Source organism: Aquarana catesbeiana, linkage group LG01 (assembly GCF_042186555.1).
Source record: "Aquarana catesbeiana isolate 2022-GZ linkage group LG01, ASM4218655v1, whole genome shotgun sequence".
NCBI classification, from domain to species: domain Eukaryota; kingdom Metazoa; phylum Chordata; class Amphibia; order Anura; family Ranidae; genus Aquarana; species Aquarana catesbeiana.
The window spans coordinates 758842215-758867638 of NC_133324.1; the positions used below are offsets into that span (position 1 = coordinate 758842215).

Sequence of the window (25424 nt, forward strand, 5' to 3'; positions counted from 1 at the left end):
GAACATGAAGCTCATCCCTACTCTCTGCCCTATGTAATGCAATTGTGAGGAGAACTTAGTAAACATTGTGGAAATGTCATTGTGCAGGGAGCTTTGAAGTGAGATGAGCATCTCCTTCATAGTGGTATCCAGTACAGGCTGATTTGATGTGGGGAAGGCCGCTATAGGGGATGGATTGAGCTGTGATCTGAAGCAGGGCTTACCTCAAAGCTTGTGCTGGCAGAATCCAGTCGTATCCTCGACTTACCTGGGCTGTTGCTGGCAGATTATGGCAGGGAGGAAGGAGAGGCACCTAGGGAGTCATTCTGTGCCGTGTCCGTATGGAGAGCTGCAGCTGCCATCTTGGATTTTCGGCATGATGAAGAAATCTGTCAGGTTCTTAGGCAGCCTGAATTCTTTCCTCTTGCGGGTCAGATATGACATTCTGAGGATGTAATCCTGTGTCTTGAAGGTGCGAATGGTTGCTGAGAGGAATCAGGATAGCTGTGGTTAAGTGATGGGAGCCAGTCTGTGCTGTAGCTGTGGAGTCAGACGTCCATCTTACTCAGCGGTTAGCCACGCCCCTGTATTTTTATTTTTGAACTCTACCTTCACTGACTTGTCTTTTTTACACATGTGAATATTGGATTTGCACCTTGCATGTTTGCATTGCATGTTTACATGTTTCACATACTAACAATTTCAGTTCATTGCTGTTATATCATTTTATATTTAGCGCTGCACTTTGTTTTCTCACATTTGGTTGGGACTTTATTTGTTTCAGTGTCAGCAGCTTTTTCTTTGTATTGGGTTTAGCGTAGTAATTACCCCAATTTTTCCCAACTTTCTAGATGATGATCTTAGTGTAGAATGGATTAGTGAGATGTGTAAATTCAATAGGTCTTGCCTACAACTTATTATTAAACAAAGGGAAAGGAATATAGTTAATATCAAGACAGAAATTACAAATATTCAGGAGGAATTAGCAGCTTTCATAGATATGGAGTTATTTAATGTATGGGACACTAAAATCAACAAACAGGTGGCAGAATTCGAGGCCAACCTGAAAAAATCAGGGAAGTTTGAGAGATATAGGCAGGACTACTCTCTGGGGTGCGAGTTGAATTGGAAAAAGGGCAAACCAACCACATTTTCCATGGATGAAAATGGCACATCAGGAGATAACCAACTGAGATGCCGTAAGAAAACCACAACATATTCCCGCCAACATAATAAATCATGCAATCAACACCTGTATGGGACCCTGGGTCCTCCTACTGTTGCCACACTGGAAGTGACGTGGTGGTAATCGGAAGTGGTGGGTGGAACGCAGATCCACCCGCACTTCCGGATCGCAGTGTCTTGGCATGTGTTCCACGCGTGCCAGTGTGCTGTGAAGACCTCTGGGTCCATCCTACCAGTGTGCAAGAGACACAAAACATGCTACCTTCTACAGATCGATGATTGAGGGAGACATCAGAGGATATAAACACCCCCACAGCAGCAGGTTAGATGCATCATTGGAATTGTTCAATGTATACCCCATTTTAAAGCTACACGCATATATCTTAATCCCCACCTAGGGACCATATGAGTGCACTATGAGGTTTTACTATTGCACCTGATGCATAAACTGTTGACATGAGAATGGTGAACCTGAGATGCCTGGCAGTGGTTTAGACCCTCCTCCCCCAGTCCACAGGGGAGGTGGAGTCTATGAGGGTGGGTATAGCATTACATGCTATTATGTGGGTGTGTGTTCAGTATATGTGTGTGTATATATAAGCAGTAAGAAGTGGTCAGTCATTCATTGCTTTGGCTCTGAGGAGGAGGGTCCTCCCACAAAATGCGTTAGCCACCCAACAAATACCATCTGGTCTTCTGTTCCTACAACAGATCTGAGAGAGACTGTTCATTATTGCTCATGCTGTGATACACTAATTTACCACATTTGTATGTGAGTACAACCATTGCTGTTTTTACTTGAATTTAAAATATTTTTGGTAATGCACTAGGTCGGTGTGCCCTCCTTTTTTCATATATTATACCTCATTGCCCGCCTGCTACTGACTTCGGTTATCTCTGTGACCTTGCTCCTGCTTCTGACTTGCCTTCATACTACTTCTGAGTGTCCTTCTCCAGTCATGGCAAAATGTTCCTGCCTAAAGCCTGTTGAGAGCTTCGACAAGCCACGCTTACAGAACCTGCAGTACCTGCGGAGTGCCCCTTTAGCCTTGGTTGGCCCATCGTGCATCACATCTACTCCCGGCCTGATGTCCCGCCTGACTTCTCAAGTCTGCATATCCTGCTGCAAGTTCTGCTATCAACACCTGCCGACACTTGTGTTTCTCCTGTCCCTTTGCACCATCTGTTCCACCTTCAGTGGGCCCTGGGTTGGAAATACAAGAGAGGCCAACCTCATCAATTCAGTCTCCAGGTACATGACATGTGTTTTTTTTACTTTTTACACTTTTTTTGATGAATGAGTAAGGGTTCAATGTACCCCATACTCATTCATAATGGGGGGCAGGATCTGGGGGCCCCCTTGTTGAAGGAAACTTCCAGATTTTGATCAGTCCCCCCACCCGCAGACCCCCACAACCACTGGCCAGGGTTGTGGGGAAGAGGCCCTTGTCCCCATCAACATAGGGTGGGTTTAGAGCCCCTCTGCCCCAAGGCACCCCCTCATATTGAGGGCATGTGGCCTGATATGGTTTAGGAGGGGAGGACTACTAACTCACTCCCCCCCTTTTCCTGGCCTGCCAGGCTGCATGCTCGGATAAGGGTCTGGAATGGATTTTGGGGGGGCACACCTTTTTTTTTATATTTTGGCATGGGGTTCCATTAAAATACACACCAGACCAGAAGGGTCTGGTATGGATTGGGTGGACACCACACTGTGTTTTTCTGAATTTTTTTATTGCCGGCATTCTTTTGTTTACATTTCAGCTGTCAGTGTGGAAGCCCGCTGTAAGCCTATGAGTCATCAGTTGTTAAGGATGCAGCGACCAGCTATTCTTCACACAGAATTCGAATCAGTAGATCATTTTTTGACCGATCCGAATTAGAATCCTTCCGAAAATTTGGAATTTGTTAGAAAACAAATATACATCAGATATACTGCGATGTCAGAATGTCACGGGCAGGCAAAATCACATACCTGGTACGTGATTCGCCTCCTGCGGGGAGGCGGTCGGCATCGTTAGGGGAGCGATCTGTGCTGAGGGGGAGGCCACTCATTCGTGGCCACCCCCTCGCGATCGCTCCCAACGAATGACAATCTTGCTTTGCCTCTGTAATGTAAACAGCGACAGAGAAAGTGATGTCATCTCTCCTCGTGTCGGTCTTTTCGTTCCGGGGCCAAGGAGAAAAGACATCCAAGTAAGTGCACCCACACTACACTAACAGTTGTAGCTGTGAACCGGAAGTTTTGCACCAGGTGACGGCGTTCCGCCGCCATCTTTGCTTGTCACTGTTCCACACTGTACCCACAGTGTGGATGTTATTTTAACCCATTTTTTTAACTGCAATAAACCGGATTTTAAAAGTACTACACCATTGGAAGCCCCCTCTTCTTTTTTTCGTTTTTCTGGCTTGGAGTTCAGCACACAGCATCACCCCCATCCAGGAGTAATTGGGATATCCATGCACCTGCAACCAGCGGACTCACAACCTGAAGAACAGGCACCCCCAGACCATCACTTCACATCTTCAATAAGGCTTATTTCTAAGCCCCTTGAGGTAAGGACATTGGGAGCACATATGCAGAGGGAATGAAGCACTTATATGTAAAGAACAATTATTAACCATCATCACTGTAGCCACCTTACACAGCTGATGGATTGTTATTATTGGATTCGCTCTCCATGATCTGGCCCTAGGATAGGAGCCTCAGCCTTTTGTTTGCTTTCACTATTATATCACTATTGTCAATTTTTGTTTTTATTGTTGTACACAGATCACGTGACACACCCAACATTTATGTTTTATTGATTTATGTGTTTGCGCAAAATCCCATTCAATATTTATTTTCCACATGGTGATTTAGTGCACACTATTGATTTTGCGGCATCAGTTTTATGATTTTTTGTTTACACCATATGTATTTTATAAATTTCTTTTTTTCACGTTAGCTAGTAGCGCAGAGGTCCTATCATTCAATATTTCTGTTCACTACACTAACAGTAGAACACTCTAGGCACACATTTCACCCCCCAGTCACCCCCCGATCACCCCCGTGCACCCCCTGTCACAGAGACACCAATAGCAGTTTTTTTTTCTGATTATTGCATTGGTGTCATTTTGTGACAGTTAGAAGTGGTAGGGCAGTTAGTGTTAGGCCCCTTTAGGTCTAGGGTACCCCCCTAACCCCCCCTAATAAAGTTTTCACCCCTTGATCACCCCCGTCGCCAGTGTTACTAAGCGATAATTTTTCTGATCGCTGTATTAGTGTCACAGGTGATGCTAGTTAGGGAGGTAAGTATTTAGGTTCGCCGTCACCGTTTTATAGCGTCAGGGACCCAAATATACTACCTAGTAAAGGTTTTAACCCCCTGATTGCCCCCTAGTTAACCCTTTCACCAGTGATCACCGTATAACTGTTACAGGTGACTCTGGTTAGTTAGTTTGTTTTTTATAGTTTCAGGGCACCCGCCGTTTATTACATAATAAAGGTTTAACCCCCTGATCGCCCGGCGGTGATATAAGTTAAGTTTTAGGGTCAGATAGGGTCTACGTCGCCCCAGGCAGCGTCAAGTTAGCGCCAGTACTGCTAACACCCACGCACGCAGCATACATCTAAAAAAAAGTGTGTTTTTTCCCCAAAAAAATGCATTTGAAAAATCGCTGCCCAAATACTGTGTGGAAAAAAAAAAGATGAAACACCCACCATTTTAATCTGTAGGGCATTTGCTTTAAAAAAATATATATAATGTTTGGGGGTTCAAAGTAATTTTCTTGCAAAAAAAAAATATTTTTTTCATGTAAACAAAAAGTGTCAGAAAGGGCTTTGTCTTGGTGGTTAGAAGAGTGGGCGATGTGTGACATAAGCTTCTAAATGTTGTGCATAAAATGCCAGGACAGTTCAATCCCCCCCAAATGACCCCATTTTGGAAAGTAGACACCCCAAGATATTTGCTGAGAGGCATGTCGTGTCCATGGAATATTTTATATTGTGACACAAGTTGCGGGAAAAAGACACATTTTTTTTTTGCACAAAGTTGTCACTAAATGATATATTGCTCAAACATGCCATGGGGATATGTGAAAATACACCCCAAAATACATTCTGTTGCTTCTCCTGAGTATGGGGATACCACATGTGTGAGACTTTTTGGGAGCCTAGCCGCGTATGGGACCCCGAAAACCAAGCACCGCTTTCAGGCTTTCTAAGGGTATAAATTTTTGATTTCACTCTTCACTGTCTATCACAGTTTCGGAGGCCATGGAATGCGCAGGTGGCACAACCCCCCCAAATGACCCCATTTTGGAAAGTAGACACGCCAAGCTATTTGCTGAGAGGTATAGTGAGTATTTTGCAGACCTCAATTATTGTCACAAAGTTTTGAAAATTGAAAAAAGATAAAATACATTTTTCTTGTCTTTCTTCATTTTCAAAAAAATGAGAGCTGCAAAATACTCACCATGCCTCTCAGTAAATAGCTTGGGGTGTCTACTTTCCAAAATGAGGTCATTTGGGGGGGTTGAAACTGTGATAGGTAGTGAGGAGTGAAATCAAAAATTTAAGCCCTTAGAAATCCTAAAGGTGGTGCTTGGTTTTGGGGCCCCGTATGCAGCTAGGCTCCCAAAAAGTTCCACACATGTGGTATCCCCGTACTCAGGAGAAGCAGCAGAATGTATTTTGTGGTGTAATTCCACATATGCCCATGGCATGTTTGAGCAATATATCATTTAGTGACAACTTTGTGCAAAAAAAAAAAGTTTGTAATATTCCCGCAACTTGTGTCAAAATATAAAATATTCCATGGACTCAACATGCCACTCAGCAAATAGCTTGGGGTGTCTACTTTCCAAAATGGGGTCATTTGGGGGGGTTTGTGCCATCTGGGCATTTTATGGCCTTCAAAACTGTGATAGGTAGTGAGGAGTGAAATCAAAAATTTACGCCCTTAGAAATCCTGAAGGCGGTGATTGGTTTTCGGGGGCCCCGTATGCAGCTAGGCTCCCAAAAAGTTGCACACATGTGGTATCCCCGTACTCAGGAGAAGTAGCAGAATGTATTTTGGGGTGTAATTCCACATATGCCCATGGCATGTTTGAACAATATTTCATTTAGTAAAAACTTTGTGCAAAAAAAAAATGTGTCACTTTCCCGCAACTTGTGTCAAAATATAAAATATTTCATGGACTCAACATGCCTCTCAGCAAATAGCTTGGGGTGTCTACTTTCCAAAATGGGGTCATTTGGGGGGGGGTTTGTGCCATCTGGGCATTTTATGGCCTTCAAAACTGTGATAGGTAGTGAGGAGTGAAATCAAAAATTTAAGCCCTTAGAAATCCTGAAGGTGGTGTTTGGTTTCGGGGCCCCGTACGCGGCTAGGCTCCAAAAAAGTCCCACACATGTGGTATCCCCGTACTCAAGAGAAGCAGCAGAATGTATTTTGTGGTGTAATTCCGCATATGCCCATGGCATGTTTGAGCAATATATCATTTAGTGACAACTTTGTGCAAAAAAAAAAAGTTTGTAATTTTCCCGCAACTTGTGTCAAAATATAAAATATTCCATGGACTCAACATGCAACTCAGCAAATAGCTTGGGGTGTCTACTTTCCAAAATGTGGTCATTTGGGGGGTTTTGTGCCATCTTGTCATTTTATGTCCTTCAAAATTGTGATAGGCAGTGAGGAGTGAAATAAAAAATGTACGCTCTTAGAAATCCTAAAGGCGGTTCTTGGTTTTCGGGGCCCCGTACGCAACTAGGCTCCAAAAAACTCCCACACATGTGGTATCCCCATACTCAGGAGAAGAAACTAAATGTATTTTGGGGCACAATTTCACATATAACCATGGTATGTGTGAGCAATATATCATTTAGTGACAACTTTTTGTAATTTTTTTTTTATCATTATTCAATCACTTGGGACAAAAAAATGATTATTTAATGGGCTCAACATGCCTCTCAGCAATTTCCTTGGGGTGTCTACTTTCCAAAATGGGGTCATTTTGGGGGGGGGGGGTTGTACTGCCCTGCCATTTTAGCACCTCAAGAATTGACATAGGCAGTCATAAACTAAGCTGTGTAAATTCCAGAAAATGTACCCTAGTTTGTAGACGCTATAACTTTTGCGCAAACCAATAAATATACGCTTATTGACATTTTTTTTATCAAAGACATGTGGCCGAATACATTTTGGCCTAAATGTATGGCTAAAATTGAGTTCATTGGATTTTTTTATAACAAAAAGTGGAAAATATAATAATAATATTTTTTTCAAAATTTTCGGTCTTTTTCCGTTTATATCGCAAAAAATAAAAACCGCAGAGATGATCGAATATCATCAAAAGAATGCTCCATTTGTGGAAAAAAAGGACGCAAATTTCGTTTGGGTACAGCATTGCATGACCGTGCAATTAGCAGTTAAATCGATGCAGTGCCAAATTGTAAACAGTGGTCAGGAAGGGGGTAAATCCGTGGCTGAAGTGGTTAAAAGGGTGAATCTGTAACTGAAAATTCTCAAATCAGAGATTATCTTGATGCAACCACAACTAGTAGTGAGGCAATTTGAATATTTGAATCTGAAAGACAAAATCGATACCCACAGAGAGTATGTAACAACAAATTAGCTTGTAAATATTTTTGGAAACATGATAATTTAAAACATGATAATTTAATTGTCTTTTAACTTTATGTTTATTACCAAGGCAGGGTTTACAAGAGAACTTGAAAAGAGAATATTGTGGCATGAGGGTAAGTGAGCATACAATTCAAACAACACCCACTTGCATGCACCTGACTTTTGCCCTTACATTGATTTACCTTAAACTAGAAGTGCACTTGGAAGTTCAGTTGCTGTAAATCTGAGGGGAAGATCTGAAATGAGGGGAAGCTCTGCTGATTTTATCATCTAATCATGTACAAGCAAAAATGCTGTTATTTTATTTTTACTTGCATGTCCCCCTCAGATCTACAGTGACTGCACTTCCAAGTGCACTTGTAGTGCAAAGTGGATTTGTCTTTAGTAAATAAACCCCCATGTCACTTGTGGCTTATCAGCACCCTGAAAGTTAGATTGTTGCCTGTAATTCCTTTTAAAAAATATCAGTGCACTTCTTGGTATGTTAGTGTGTATAGGCACTCCTGTGTATACAGTCTCATAGCGGTGTATCTATTTATCTGCAGTGAGATTTCAGCATTTCAGTAGCCCCCTGGGTGGACCTATTCTGCATCAATGTCAATGTGCATTAACCTCTGCAGATTTGAATAGGGTAAGATAGGGTTGCCGCCTCATCTCTTTTAAACCAGACACATATAAATTACACAAGCTCTGTTGCTAATTAAGTGCAGGTAAAGTACTGAGAGAATCTAATTACCACTTTAATCAGCCAGTGAACTTTGTAATTTATATGCGATTGGTTTTACAGGAATTAGGTGTTCTACCACTAACAATTAGTGGACTTTAACATAAAAAAGCCTTTTTTCCAGGAATACAACTTTTACCAAGAAAAGTATTATTCTGCAACTAACTCTCCACTGATAATTATCTCTAAATATCTATCAAACAAAACTGCAGTGTTAACAAGCAATGAATTTACATACATCAAGTCATATTAGGATGGCTAAAATATTTCAATTTATTTAACAGGGTGTAAAGATAAATGTGTATATTTTTTTGTTTTACAAATAACCAAGCAAAGCATACATTTTCAATTAGTCATGTACATGAAAACTTTCTGGTTATATAATATTTCACGTGGTTCAGGTTAAGGTTATATAATATTTCAGCAACCATATTAATATTATTGCCCTGTAATAGACAGCTTGTTTTTCAAAGCCATAAAATGGTATAATAAATCAGAACATGATAAAAAGCTATGAAAAGCATGAAAAATAGTGCATGATCAAAAATACATATACGTTATTGTCCATTATTTAAACACGTAACATAAAATTTCCAGAATTGTAAAGCAAACACATTACTGTATTTTCACATTATTTACAGCAGCACAAAAGCATAGAAGTGTATACTACATAATGAAAGGTATACAGGAATTATATATCAGACGATTGTCTTTTTTCAGTGTACAATTTGGCTAAGCTGTGGCTATATGCCCTTTCATTTTATCAACACATTAGTAACACGCAACACTTTTGTTTTTCATTGCTCAAAATTATACATTCCTGGCATCTCTTTCTACATTGACTTGTTTCTGTCATATTGATGACATCAAATAAAGGAATACTGGGGGTTATTTACGAAAGGCAAATCCACTTTGCACTGCAAGTGCACTTGAAAGTACACTGAAAGTGCACTTGGAAGTGCAGTTGCTCTAAATCTAAGGGGTAGATCTGAAATGAGTGGAAGCTCTGCTGATTTTATCATCCAATCATGTGCAAGCTAATATGCTGTTTTTTATTTTCCTTGCATGTTCCCCTCGGATCTACAGCGACTTTACTTCCAAGTGGACTTTCAAGTGCACTTGCAGTGCAAAGTGGATTCTCCTTTAGTAAATAACCCCCACTGTGTTATGCTGAGTGGTGATTTAATGTAGCAGAAACTTTACATCTAGTAAAAGCTATTTTTTTTATATGGTTCCCATGCAAGGACATTCTTTTATGTCATGTTGTTGGAGGCATGCCTTTTCTTGACACATCAAAGTTGGCACAAAAAATATTACTTCAGGGTGCATCCATATGTTTTTATGACCCTTTTAAACTGGAAGCCCTCTCCCCACTGCTGTAAAGGCATGCTAATCACTATCAACATTTTTTACATAGAAATATTGCAGGTAGGGCATGCAGCAGACTTGAGTGATGTGCTGCAAGTAACAGTGACAACCAAAACAAATTATTTAAATGGTGATCTATATACTGAACCAAGATATCTGGCCACACTCCCCATTTAACTTGCCAGGAATGGTCCAAAATGAAACTTTTTTTCTTGTCATTTTAAAAGGTATTTAAAGAGGAAGTAAAGTCTTCCTTTTTAATTGTATCTACAGATAAGCCTATAATAAGGCTTACCTGTAGGTACTGTAAATTATCTCCTAGACTTGTACCATTTAGGAGATATTTACTATATACGCCACCGCCGTCATCGGCGCATGCACTCTGAAGAAACGGCCGCCCATGCTGGTTCTTCAGAGCCCTGTGCTGTGACTGGCGGCTCTGGACAATCACAGCGCCAGAGCCCGCGAACCCAGAAGAAACACCGGGGAAAATATCAGCCATCTCAGCGGTGTGCAGGCACCTCTGAGAGAGTTTTGTTCTAAGGTGAGTATTTCATAATGAGCTATTATACGATGCATACTAGCTCATTATGCCTTTGTCTTACAGTTTTGTTTTTTTTTTTAATAGGGTTTATGACAAAGATTTATATTTTAATGTATTTTATTATATTTTAGGACATGGTGTGTACTTGCAAATGTGGTTTCCACTTCTATTGTCCCATCTAGTCCACCTATCTGTACTATAGATTTAATCCAATGCAAAAACTGCAGCATTCTGGCCCAGTAAAAAGTTACTCCCTAGTATCCATGTGTATCAAAAAGAAAATCTGTATTTAAAAAAACCTGCTGGAGGTTAAAGACAGATGTGCTGGAGACCTAAGAAATTCAGCTTAGGGAACATTATCACTACTAGCACCCACCAAGGGTGGCATTTTCTGGTCATGTAGTGTAGTAATACTATCAACTACATACCCTTACAGTGGGTTTTTGTTGCCAATAAACATAGACAGAGAGAACAGATCCATTGGACCTTCATGAAAAATGAGGGACACATGGCATCTCTTATTTATTAACACCATATACACAAAATCTCATATTTGTAGACCTAACAGATCAATCTAGCTAAAAATGATCTACTATAATCCAAGCATCTTTGATTTAGAGCCAGAAATGTGGACCTAGAGGATATGGACCCAGTTGCTTTAGCTCACTATGCTACCACTCTGTTGCTAAGCAATTGAAACTTTGTTTTTCTGTCCTTCCTAATATTTTTTTTTCAAAAAATCATTGCATCTTCTCATAGCCTCAAAGAAAACTCTACTGCTATGATGTAACTTGGGATTTACCTTATTAAACAATACACATACAAATCAATAGAACATACAGTAAGGCATAGATAGCACACCCTGTCCCTCTCCCCTACTGTTGCTTCTCCCTGATGTTTTTTTCTGAACACTGTTCAGAAGACCAATAGGACAATACATGTAACACCAGTGCAGATCAAAGGTGTGACCCTTTTTTTATTTTCTGTTTTTTTTTTTTTTTTTATTAGTGTTATTTCATTTGTAAATAACTTTGTACCAGGATCATTACTTTAGTTCTGTTATTAACAGGACAAGAGCTAAGCAAGTGCTATACTTTTTATCTACCGTAATATAACGTTTTAGAAAATAAAAACTAACACTAATAATAGACAAATGTGCATTTTTAGTTGTTTTTGTGTATTTTACTATATAGATTGCATAGACAATGAAATAATTTCTGTAAGACGATATCATAAAAAAACAAAAAAAAAAAAACAAATATATATATATATATATATATATATATATATATATATATATATATATATATATATATATATATATATGCATACACTACTGGTCAAAAGTTTTAGAACACCCCCATATTTCCAGTTTTCTGTCAAAGGTATAAAAAAAAGTTTGTTAACAAGAACTGAAAAAATAATGTACATGGTGATGGTAATGTACATTCTTCCATTGTAGCAGTAGAAACTTCTGCGTGCAGCTCCCCCTCCTCCCTGCCCGCCATTATACTTAGCTGAGACTAATCTTGATCCAGTGCAGTGCTGAAGAACAGTGTCTCTTTCAACTCTGTCTCCTCACAGAGCAGATTGATAGCAGTGGGAGCCATTGGCTCCTGCTGCTGTCAATCCAATGCTATGAAGAGGGAGCGGGAGGAGGGGAGAGGCCAAGCAGCACTGTCTGTGTCAATTGTTGCAGGCAGCATGGCAATCGAGCCTTTGGGTGTGCCACAATAGGAAACAGCTTCCTGTGGTGCACACTGAAAAGAGGAGGAGCCAGGATCACTGGCAGGGGACCCAAGAACAAGAGGTGTGGGGATACGTTGGTCAAAATGCTAGCACAGACCATGTTTGTTTGTTTTTTTTTTAAATAGGTTTACAATCACTTTAAGCCTTGAAAGTGTATGCTAACAATTCCAACTTTTTTGATTACTTACAAGCTTTCTATCTATATAAAATCAGTGATGAAACAGACTGTGTTTCTACACCCTCTTAGGCAATATTTGGACATTATTATACTGCTGGAAGTAATATATTGTTCTCGAAGTGGTGAGAAACAGGGAATTAACAAAGGAAGACAGACAAACCATTACAATCCTTAAAAGTGTAGGTCTTTCCTTTAAAGAAATTGCAAAGAAATCTAAGGTGTCAGTGAGTACAATTTCCTACACCATCAAAAGTCACTTGGAAACTGGTGGAAACTCCGAAGAGGGGTTTGGCAGACTCAAAGCCACAACAGAATCAGAAGACAAGTTTCTGACAGTCAACAACTTGCATAACAAATGGCTCACAGGACAACAGCTTGAAGCACAGCTTAACACTGATCGAAGTAAGCAAGTCTCAGTTTCAACTGAAAAGAAGACTTTGAGCTGAAGTTTTGACAGGTCGAGTGGTTGTAAGAAAGCCATTGCTAAGATGGCAAAATAAGAAAAAGATGCTTTCCTGCACCATAAAACACCACCAGTGGACACCAGTGGACTACTGAAGACTGGAAGATGGACAGATGAATCAAAATTAGAGATCATTAGAGATCAGTTAATCACACAGGGTTTTTTTTACACTACTGAGTACATGATAAGATAGTTCCTTGGTGTGTGACACCAACTGTCAAACATGGAGGAGGAAGTGTGATGGTCTTTTGCTGGATCCAGAGTCAGCAACTTGCATAGAGTGAGTGGCACACTGAAGCAAAACTACTACCACAATGATTTGAAGCAGCATGCAATACCCTCTGGAGTACGCCTAGTGGGTCAGGGATTCATCCTACAAAATAATGAGCCAATACATACCTTCAGGCTGTATCAGAACTGCCTTAGAAGAAAAGAACAAGACAGTAGGCTTCAAATCATGGAATGGCCAGCACAGTCTAAAGACTTGGACATAAGGGTCCAAAGGGTCCAAAGCAAAGTAACCTACTAGTGCTACACATTTTTGGAACTTCTACAACAGTGTTAGGAAGAACTTTTTGAACAGTATTTGATTTCCAATATGGAAAGAATGTCATGAGTGTGTTTTAGTGTTATATCAGAAAAAGTGTCCCCTTTAATGAGTCAAAAACGTAGATTATATTTTGTTAACGAAAATGATTCCATGATTTCTTTATACTCATTTTTTTTTGTTCTATGCTTTATTTTTAGGGTACATTGAGACATTAAACTGCATACATTTCAACAAAAACTGAAAAATGGGTTATTCTAAAACCTTAGACCGATAGTGTGTGTGTGTATATATATATATATATATATATATATATATATATATATATATATATATATATTTATTTATATATATATATATATATATATATATATATATATATATATATATATATATATATATATATATATAGTTGTACAGCAGCCAACCTTTTTAAATGCACAGCAATAATGTACAAATCATAGTAAGCCAAAAAACAACATTTTGATTTATTGCAATAAGATGCGTTAAAGCTTAACTGGTTTTCTTTTAGTTTTGAATACAGTGGGGAGAAGTTAAAATTCCCATACTTTTTTTTTTAATTTCTGACACTATTGGAGAGATATCTAATTCCTTCCTGCTCTGATACCCCAATACAGACACAGTCAGCAGAAAAAATCCATGAGTTTCTAACCCTTCCCAACTCTAGTTATATACAAAGGAGAATAAAAAGTTTTGGACAGAGTTGGGCTTTAAAAGATTTAAAGTTACTGTATTTTGCACACTATGGCTCATTTTTTGGTAAATACACATGAAAAACATTATGCTAACAAATGCATGAGTACATATAAAAAATACAAATTACATCTTTAGTCAGTTAAAAAAAAAGACCTGTACAAAATAATATACCTGAACCATGAATATTTATTGTGACAATGCTGGGATTTGTTTCTTCTTAACCACTTCAGCCCCGGAAGGATTAACCCCCTTCCTGACCAGAGCGTTTTTTGCAATTCGGCACTGCGTCGCTTTAATTGACAATTGCGCGGTCGTGCGACGTGGCTCCGAAACAAAATTGATGTCCTTTTTTTCCCACAAATAGAGCTTTCTTTTGGTGGTATTTGATCATCTCTGCAATTTTTATTTTTTGCGCCATAAACAAAATAAGAGCGACAATTTTGAAAAAAACGCATTATTTTTTACATTTTGCTATAATAATTATCCCCCAAAAATATATAAAAAAACTTTTTTTTCCCTCAGTTTAGGCCGATACATATTCTTCTACATATTTTTGGTAAAAAAATATTGCAATAAGCCTTTATTGATTTGTTTGCGCAAAAGTTATAGCGTTTACAAAATAGGGGATAGTTTTATGGCATTTTTATTAATAATTTTTTTTTACTAGTAATGGCAGCAATCAGCAATTTTTATTGTGACTGCGATGTTATGGCGGACATGTTGGACATTTTTTACACATTTTTGGGACCATTGTCATTTATACAGCAATCAGTGCTATAAAAATGCATTGATTCCTGTATAAATGACACTGGCAGTGAAGGGGTTAACCACTAGGGGGCGGGGAGGGGTTAAGTGTGTCCTAGGGGAGTGATTTATAACTGTCAGGGGGATGGGCTGATGTGTGACGTCACTGATCTTTGCTCCGATGACAGGGAGCAGAGATTGAGTGACACTTGTCACTAGGCAGAACGGGGAGATGCTGTTTACAATGGCATCTCCCCGTTTCCTTCTCTCCATGAGGCGATTGCGGGTATGCCCGCGGCGATCGAGTCCGCGGGACCTGCGACCCGACTCATGGAGATCGCGACAGGCGCGCGCGGCGGCAAATTTAAAGTAACGTACGGGTGCATTACTTTGCGCAGTCGTGCCATTCTGCTGACGTAAAAGTACAGGAGCCGGTTGGGAACCGGTTAATCAAAATTCTCCCATGTCTTTCAAATACTACAAATTATTTCAATTATTCAACTGCTGTGGGACTTTGATATTTTAATTTGCATATAATGTGACATGTGATACTCTAGGAAGATTCTTCAGCAGACATAAAATATAGAAGTGATTTTAGGCATTCTGAATATTATAGATCATGTATGCAGCGTTCTACTTAAACAGAACAAAAAGGGATCTAATGATTATTTCAGCATAGGCATAACCTTAAAGCTCATTTTATTTTTTTACATACTATTTAAAATCAAGGGTTAATCTAGTTATAATATATATTATTACCGACTTAGATACAAAGAAAATTTCATATACATACGTTAAGCAAAATGACCACATAAGTCTTAATTTCCTCTCTAAATGCTGTTTATACTGCATATAAAAGTATCTGTAATTTTTATAAAATTAAGTGACATGAGCAGCATAATTTCAGATTTCTTTTATTAGAATTGCTCCTGACGAGAGTTAAGTGCCTTACATAAAAACAACACTTTCAAAAAAATGTAACGTGCAATTTTTTTTTTCTTTTTCCCTTTACTTACTTCCATGGTAACTTGTAACCATGGAGTCAGTGGCCATACAAGTGTACTGTAGAGAAATAAGACATATAGGATGATGTCTTATTTCTCTACAGTATTTGTGCCAAAATGATTCATGAAGGTCAAGGAAAACTTTAATTGGCGGTTTGCATTTTGCTTTTATAAAAATGTGATAGAAAGATGTGTATGTACCCAGCTTAAGATCTCAGAATCTGCCAGCTGAATGGTGTAGAATAGTAAAATAGGGTTTGTCTTTCTAATTATTAATTCTAGCCTGTATTATGTTTATGTGTATTATGTTTATTTGTAAATTTGAATTTTAAAAAATAAAAACATTTTGCTATAAAATATTAGTTTATAAACATGAACCAAAAATGTTTGGGAAAAACACCATCATTTTCCTTTAGGCTGGGTTCACACTAGTATGAATTGGATGCAGGTTTCCCCGCATCCAATTTGCATGACAGAGTGTGCCCTTGCTCTCTATGGAGCCGGTTCACATATCTCCGGGGCGGCTGCGGAGTGGATTGTGCAGAAGTCCTGTGCGTCTTTGTCTCTGTTTCAGGTTCGAATTTGGGCAAAAATTTGGGCCTGATTCGTTCCTGAATCAGAGAACAGGGATGCACCGGACCACTGATGTGAGCCGTGTCTGCACTAGGTGTGAACCCAGCCTTAGGGTGCTTTCACACTGCTGTATGGTCTTCTTGGTAATGGTAACTTCAATTTTGCTTCCCCTCCAGCCCTTTTGCCATATGCTGTTTCCTTTCTCTTAATGAGTTAAAAAACAAAGAACTCAGCAAAGCATAACAGTGAAATCTCAGGTGTACATAGTATTTTATACTGTTGCATTAAGTCTGCAGCAAGTGTTTGTATGCTGTGTGACATAAATGCTAACTGTACAATATTTTGAATAAACTGAGGTCTGTCAGGAATACTTAGCTTAAGAGTATGAATGAGAACATCTGATACTAAAGGTTGGATGGCCTTGCATGGCATTGCAGTATAATGACGCTGGATCCTGCTATGACTTTTCCTGCCAGCTCAGGTTACATTAACTATTGCAATAAAAGCTTTTTTTTCTATTTTTCTTGGAAAGGAGAGTAATTGATTATTGTCCAAGGAAATGTTCCCTCATGCAGTATTTATAGCTCTGTGTTCCTTTATGTTCTTTAAAGTGCCTTGAAAAAGTATTCATATCCCTTGACATTTTTTACATTTTGTGTTACAACCAAAAAGGTAAATGTATTAAATTGTGATTTGATGTGATAGACCAACATAAAGTGGCACTTAATTGTGAAGTGGAAAGAAAATTATAAATGTTTTTCACATTTTTTTACAAAAAAAATGTGAAATCTAGTGGAACCAATTGCCTTCAGAAGTCATCGAATTAGTAAAAAGAGCCCATATATGTGTAATTTAATCTCAGTATTAATACAGCTGTTCTGTGAAGCCCTCAGAGGTTTGTTAGGGAACTTTAGTGAACAAACAGCATCATGAAGTCCAAGGAACACACCAGATAGGTCAGGGATAAAGTTGTGGAGAGGTTTAAAGCAGGGTTAGGTTCTAAAAACATATTTCAAGCTTTGAACATCTCACTGAGCACTGTTCAATCCATCATCCAAAAATGGAAACAGTATGGCACAACTGCAAACCTACCAAAACATGGCTGTCCACCTAAACTGACAGGCCAGGCAAGTAGAGCATTAATTAGAGAAGCAGCCAGGTGGGAGAATCTGTCCACAAGACAACTATTAGTAGTGCACTCCACAAATCTGGCCATTATGGAAGAGTGGCAAGAAGAAAGCCATTGTTGAAAGAAAGCCATAAGAAGTCCCATTTGCAGTTTGCAAGAAGCCATGTGGGGGACACAATATGTAGAAGAAGGTGTTCTGGTCAGATGAGACCAAAATGTAACGTTTTGGCTTAAAAGCAAAATGCTATGTGTGGTGAAAAACTAAAACTGCACATCACCCTGAACACACCATCACCACCGTGAAACAAGGTGGTGGCAGCATCTTGTTGTGTGGATTCTTTTCTTCAGCAGGGACAGGGAAGCTGGTCAGAGTTGATGGGAAGATTGATGGAGCCAAATACAGGGCAATCTTAGAGGAAACCTGTTAGAGTCTGCAAGAAACTTGAGACTGGGTAGAGGTTCAGCTTCCAGCAGGACAATGACCCTAAACATACAGAGCTACAATGGAATGGTTTAGATCAAAACATATTCATGCGTAAGAATGGCCTAGTCAAAGTCCGGACCTAAATCCAAATGAGAATCTGTGGCAAGACTTGAAAGTTGCTATTCACAGATGCTTTCCATCCAATCTGACAGAGTTTGAGCTATTTTGCTAAGAAGAATGGGCAAAAATGTCACTCTCTAGATGTACAAAGCTGGTAGAGATATCCCCCATAAAGACTTGCAGCTATTATTGCAGCAAAAGGTAGTTCTACAAAGTATTGACTCAATACAAATGCACACCAAACTTTTTAGATTTTTTTTTGTAAAAAAATTGGAAAACCATTTATCATTTCCCTTCCACTTCACAATTATGTGCCACTTTCTATTGGTCTATCACATAAAATCCCAATAAAGTACATTTGCGTTTTTGGTGACAAAATGGGGAAAATGTCAAGCGGTATGAATACTTTTTCAAGCCACTGTATATGGATTTATCCAATTATCATTAACAATCTTTGAAAACATGCCTAGTCTGTGCCAGAATATGACCTTACACTATCAATCATATCAGGTTTAGAAGAAGCACAATATAATAAAACAGTTCAAGCCAGAAGATATTTTGTGTACTATAGTCAGGGTATTCCTTTGCTTGAGGACAGAAGATTATGGATCAGAGATCTACTTTGTATAACTATGGAAGGCCACTTTATTAATAAATACATAACGTGTGCTATAACCAGAATTTGCAATTGACAAACATGGGAGAAAAATTGCTACTGGAATGCCCTCTTTATAATAGGCAATCTGATTAAAAGAAGCAACATATTCATTTTTGCCTAATGTAAATTTGTCAAAAAGAATCTAAATATAATCACTATATACAGTATATAACATTAAGTGTTTGCAAAACAACACATTGATATGTTTATAGAGAAGATATAAGCAGTGTTTTTGCTTGAGAGTCTCTGCTCCAAAAGTCCTATGTTTGCCCCATTTTAGCTGAACACATCACAAGGCATCATGTGTTATACAGTAATTTGACAGAATGATGTTAAGTGTAAAAAAGTCATCAGAACTTAGACATTTAAAAAAAAAAACATATGAGTTCATAACATTGACATTCAGAGAAAAAAAAACAGCTTCATTTTTTTTTACTTACTCATCCTAAGGCCATAGTCATTAGTCTGATAGTCATATCAGATATTTTCTCGAAGGAATAATACCAGCCATGGGAAATTATAATAGTTTTACCCACCTGCTTGTAAATCTTTATTTTGGCAAATATTAAACACATAATTGTGTATGTTCAGTAATAAATTTGCTAATCTTATTTTATTACTTTAATTACCATAAATTTTTCATGTGCGCATCATACAGTGCAATGCATTAACAGTCAGTGCAAAGCCACCAGTGAGACAGACAGTATGAGCTACTTTCAAGCTATAACAGAAATATACAGTAGGATACAACTACCAGAAAGAAATTATATTTTTAGTGTACATAGTCATCAGATTCAGCGGGAAGTCTAACACAAGTTTAATGGCTTGTGTTTGATATACATTTTCATGTTCTAATTGCATTACGATTGACTTACTGTATATAAAGAAATACAAATTATGCATAGCAAAAGCAACAATAAACGCGAGTGAAAACCTCTCCATGTGATACAATTCAAAATGTACTGTAAGTAATGCATGGCAAATTCTTTAAAAATGCTTCACAAACACACATCAGTAGTAAAACACAACCCCTATGTACGAGTTAGACATTCTGGTTAAACCTGTCCTTTCCTTGTTTTGGTGGTCATAGTCAGATATCTCACTAAAATAAAATAAAATGGTAGTAAGAAAAATGACCGTCTGTCCATGCTTATCTGGGTCATTGCATCTCCAAGAACCACCATTATTTTTTTCCCATTGTGCTAACTCATGGACACCAGAGGAACCCTTATGATTCCTATAGAGTATCTTGAAAAGACTGAACAATCAAGGAAATTTTCCATGTTGGATATGATACCAAGCACTTCCATTACTCAATATTACTTCAGAGTTAACCCCAACATGACACTTTTTTCGCAAGAATTGCTAAACTTGGGTATATAACTCACACATTTAAGGGCATACATGGCTGAACCTAATCTAGGCAAATAATATGATCGGAAAAATAAAGCACTGATGAATGTGTCCATCAAATGAAATAGCTTTAAGCCATTTAGAATATTCTTTGAATTATCACAAATATATTTAAAGATTTTAACAAATATGCTTGAATAATCATCATATCAGCTATGGAATTATTACATCTCTGTCTTGTACAAGTTATTAGTAAAAAAACAAACAATTAACAATGTTCTTATATTTTTTTTTTTACAAACTCTTCTCTACATTTTAAGCTGCATAATCTAGTAAAATATATTACTAGTACATTATTTTTAGATCTATCACCACTTAAAGTTTTCAAATCTTCCAAAACAAGTACCCTGTAAAATAAGAGTGTAAATACTTACATCTCCTGGTAACTGTGTTGCTGAATACTGCTCTTATCTTGCACCCCAAAATTTCCTCGGAAAACAACACTTTTTGGCAATGCTGATCTCCTGCATCCCAAACAGCTCTCCCTGGTTTCTGGGTTAACCATTATGTTACTACTGTACCCTGTAACGGCGTAAAGATCACTAGGAGGAACCAATAAGCGCTGCAGGGAACCCAGGAAATCAACACCCCTAGAATGGTTGGTTTCCCTGTGGATTTCTGGAGAGCACTTCTACTGACCGATAGAAATGACTTGAACCCTCTATAGTGTGTAATTGTTTAATTTAAGCGCACTAAGTATCATTTCTGTCTGCTACTTGGTTCCACTGCTATCAGCATGAATCACACCTGACAAGTTTTCCTGACACCAAGAGAAAGAAGGTGACAGGGGAGGGACCTCCAGCACACAGCTTGTGATTAACAGCCTCAGCTTTATTACTGTGTGCTGTGTGAAGCTGTGTGAAGGGACTCCGACTGTGTCAGAGTGTGACTTCAGCTTTCCGCCCCCCTTTTCTGAAATCTCAGACAAGCTTTATTAATTTTGCATTTTGAATGACAGCTTATGTAGGAGGATTTGTTTCATCTCTGTGTATCACCTGAGGCCAGTCACTTCACTGGGTATATGTAAGGGTTTACAACCACTTTAAATAACATTCCTGGAGGGCATGTTTTATATTGCCATTAAATGCCATTTCATTGCCAACTCCTGGCACATAGACATCTACAAGGGTCTGCTATGTATTTTGGGGGACCTTTGTCATTTTCAAGCAATTTAAACTTTATATTTTTTTATTTGTTAGTGCCACTTCTGCTGTAGCACATCATACAGTAAGAATAAAAAAATAAATAAATAAGTGAACATACTAGACACAGTAGACAGCATCATCTTTTTTTTTCTATTCAATGGCTTGGCAGGCATCGGCCTGGGGATTCCCAGCCATGTAAGTAAATAGGGCGAGTGACATCAGTGGTTATTAAAGGCTGTCAAGCATAATAGTGGAAGTAATACCACTACTGAAAATCATATCATATGCATGACGTTTGGGTCCCGTCAAATAGGTGCATGTTCAGGCGTTCTGATCGATCCAAACTTCTGTTCAGACTGAACCTTGAGTTCATCTGTACTGATTGGTATTCAGCAGCATTTCTGCAGGAAATGTAAACTGTTACACTCTACTTTTGCATTGTCGCTTTAAAGGAAACCTGTACTGAGGAAGAATGGTGGCTTCTGTTCTTGATGTCTTCTACTGAAAATAGTAATACTTCAGCTATCATTCTGAATGAATTCTGTATGATTAGTCAATCACCTAGAACCTGTATGGATATCAGGGGTTATGACTTCAGTTGGACTTTCCTGCACTGCATGGTTGTCAGTTTCTCAGGCTCAGAAGCTTAGAAATGAAGGAAGCTATTGGATCAACATAACAGCCTGATCACTAACATTTTCAGAATGGGGTCCACATTGGATGCCGTCTAATTTCCCTGAGTACAGATTTCCTTTAAATGCATGTGGTGGTTTTCCTTTTGAGTTACAGTTGTTGAATAAGCCTTTTGATTCAATAGCTTGAGAAATATTTTTTTTTCTCATTTCATGTAATCAAATCTGCAAAGAAAAAGTATAAATAAAGACAAAAAGGAATTCATATAATGAACATTGTGATTTCATGTATTAACCATGCTCAGTTTGTAGAGTACAGTATGTTTATAGTTTTATAATGGCCTTTAACGATAAAGGTTCTATTAGAGAATACAACACAAAGGACATTAGATTTTTTTTTCTGAAATAATAATATGTAATCCACAAACACTAAAGCATTAGGAATAGTTAAATACTAATTGAAACTGTCTTTAAAATAAACATGTGGGCAAAATTGTTTTTATTTAGTCAAAAAGAAAATGGACCTGTATTACTAAGGAGCAACCCCACATCTAAATGTTAAATAAAAGGTTGCTTTACTCAAAAAGGTTTAATGGAATCAAAGGCCACATAAATGTGTCTGCACAAGACAAGTCCTGCATTGATCTTCACTGACTTCAACAAAGCCCGCACCCCAGTGTGCTGCTAAGGTAAGCTGATGTTAAATAACCGGGTTCCAGAGTTGTCAATCACCTGCTTTTTATAGCTAAAGATACATACATTTTTCCTGACTTTCACAACCCTGTCCTCCCTCCCTAAGGCCTGCCAGTTTTGGTGTTGAATTATTTAAAGTGTGGTGTGCAGCATGTGAAGTCCTAGACAAATCAGATGAGGTAGAGGTGATTTTCTAACAATAAATTAAATGAATACATACTTTAAATTATTTAAAATATACACCTGTTGTAATGATAGCAGGCAAGTATCCCCTATTACACAGCTGGTTTTTGCATTAGTCTGTGTTTATATAGATAAGAACAAAGTTCTTCCCATTGCTTCCTACATTTTGCTGCCTGTGGCTGGAAAGTTTATAGCAAGAGACACACATGGCTGGCTGAGCAATGTATACCCTCTTCCATAAAGGTACAGCCAATCAGATTGTGCATTTGGGTGAATCTAGATTAAACCGTGGTGAATGTATAACAATTTTCTAAACTAGAGATATGAAAAGAGTGAAATTGGGTTTATATGACATCCTACTGTTTATTGCTATAAGAAAGGTAATAAAATTAAACCATGACAATTCATTGTTTTTTATAGTGGCTCATAGAACACTAACTGTGGATTGTAGGAAGAAATTAGGTTGAATGGAGAATTCCGGATCCTCCTGTTAGCATCTAAGTTAATAAAGAAAACCAGCACTCATGTCAATGCTTCTTAATTTCCTGAAATACAGCACAAAAATCCCCTGCAAACCTGTTTAGCTACAACAGAGCACATGGCAGAATCAGGAAGAATAGTATAAGGGTTAACTGTTGGTTGATTTCTCCCAAGGAATCACTGAAGTTGGCAAAAACCTGGTATAAGCTGCTTAACACCAAATCCTTCTTTAAGAAGATTGGAATTTTTAACAGACTTTATACAACAGCTAGCACTCATATATATTAGAATATATATTAAAATTTCATTGAATTTTCATTTCATTGCACTTATATACTGGCAAGAAAGAGGTATTATATTTGCCATTATACATACAACAAAAAGAACACAAAAGCATTGTATAAAGTCTCTGTAACTCTTAAGGCACACTTCCCCAAAATGTTTTCCACCCAGATTAATATACATATGCAGCTATAGTGTTTGTACATTGATAGCAAACAACTGGAATCATGCAATGTCTTCATAATACAATGCAAAATACTCTTATGTAGTTTACTGTACACATACTATATAGATACATTTTATATGAAAATCTAATAAAATAGGTATAAAAGTAACATTTATAATAAATATCACATCTAATATACCATAGCTATTTTTCATGTGGACAGACCAAGTGTTATAGTATAAAAGAGTGTAACATTCACAGTTTTGGGTGAGAAATGTATTTGTTGTTCTCTGTGCCAAAAACACAATTATCCATATGAATGAATCACAAAAGAATGAAAACGTAAAACAATATGGCAATAAATGCCATTGTACAAAAACATAAGCTCCAAAATGTATGGAATTCACTAACTGATTCTGAAATAGGAAAGTCCCTATACAATAATGCTGATCACAGTTGTGAAAACACAAATGCTGACATGCTGAGTGGTGATGAGTAAATCTTATGCAATGGATTTGTGCTTGTTTTGGACATAGACTTCCAACACACTAATTGCCATTAATCAGGCAATTGGTTCTCCATTTTTATGCTATTGGGCTTGCTTGCTTCAAAGATGTTTTAGAAACATCTGTGTGCATGGTAGACATTGCTATCGTTTCATAGTCATCTTCTCTAGATCTAAAATCACAAAAATTAAAGAAGAACTGTAGGTCCCTCTGAAAGTTTTTGTTGAGAAAACCATAAAAAATTGGATTAACACATGTCGAGATCATTGCTGTTAGATGGCAGATCAAAAATAACAAGTTATGGTGACATGTGGCAACAGCCTCATGGTCCCAGTCAAACACCAAGTTAAAGATGAAGAATGGCAGCCAGCACAGAGCAAATCCAACTACAATGGACAAAAGCATGATATTGATTCTCTTTGTTTCACTGGATCTGTACTTATTGTCTCTCATCTTGTCCATCATGTTGTTCCTTCGTTTTAATCTGAGGAATATCTGAAATATTAACAAATGATTAGTACATTTTACTTTTGTATATACAGTATACTGTATATATGATATTATGAAAATTGCATTCTCTGTCTCACTAACATTTACTTCCTAACAATACAATAGTTCTGGCAGAGAATTTTAGTACTTCATAGTGGCATTGCTGAACCAGTTTTCATCATAAAAGACAATGTTTTTTATGACCCCATTTGACTGATTTCATTGTGCTTACTGTAACTATGTTTTAAAATGGAAGTGTCAGATACCTGAGATTGTTGGAGATCACTGAATATACAGCCTTTACAAATAATTTCTCCCATATGTGCTCCCTACAGCCTCCTAAAAAATGAAGTGTGCCTCAATGATATTCCTGGTAGCAAGATCCATTATAAAAGGTCAGAAGGAAAAATATACACCTAGGGCATGTGACAGTGGCCCGCAATCTTAAGCTACTTGCTGAGGTGGATATCTGGAGGTAGTTTGGATGAAAGGGATTTTTTTTCTGAAGAATGTGGCAGAGAAGATAGTAGAAGCTACTAATTGCATTAAAGATTCCTAGCTCATCAATCAAGGTATCACTGGAGCTAGGTGTAAGAGCAGGCACAACACAGGATTAACATTACAAATGCTGAGCAAATCAGAGTTAGGGGGAGCTAGTCTAAACCCCTGTTGCATATTGACACAGGCCTCTAAAAATGTG

The 25424-nt window shown here is 38.0% G+C and overlaps 1 protein-coding gene across 3 annotated transcripts in view; it reads right to left on the reverse strand.

Moving 5' to 3' along the window:
• Positions 1-8764: 8764 nt before the first annotated feature.
• The window catches only part of NPY1R (neuropeptide Y receptor Y1), a 149513-nt gene continuing 132853 nt past the window's right edge, over positions 8765-25424 (reverse strand). For all 3 annotated transcript variants that reach the window (XM_073606046.1, XM_073606040.1, XM_073606041.1), the window contains one exon: positions 8765-24730. In XM_073606046.1, coding sequence (XP_073462147.1) covers positions 24314-24730 — 417 coding nt within the window. In that variant the 3' untranslated portion in view covers positions 8765-24313. The remainder of the gene's footprint in view (positions 24731-25424) is intronic.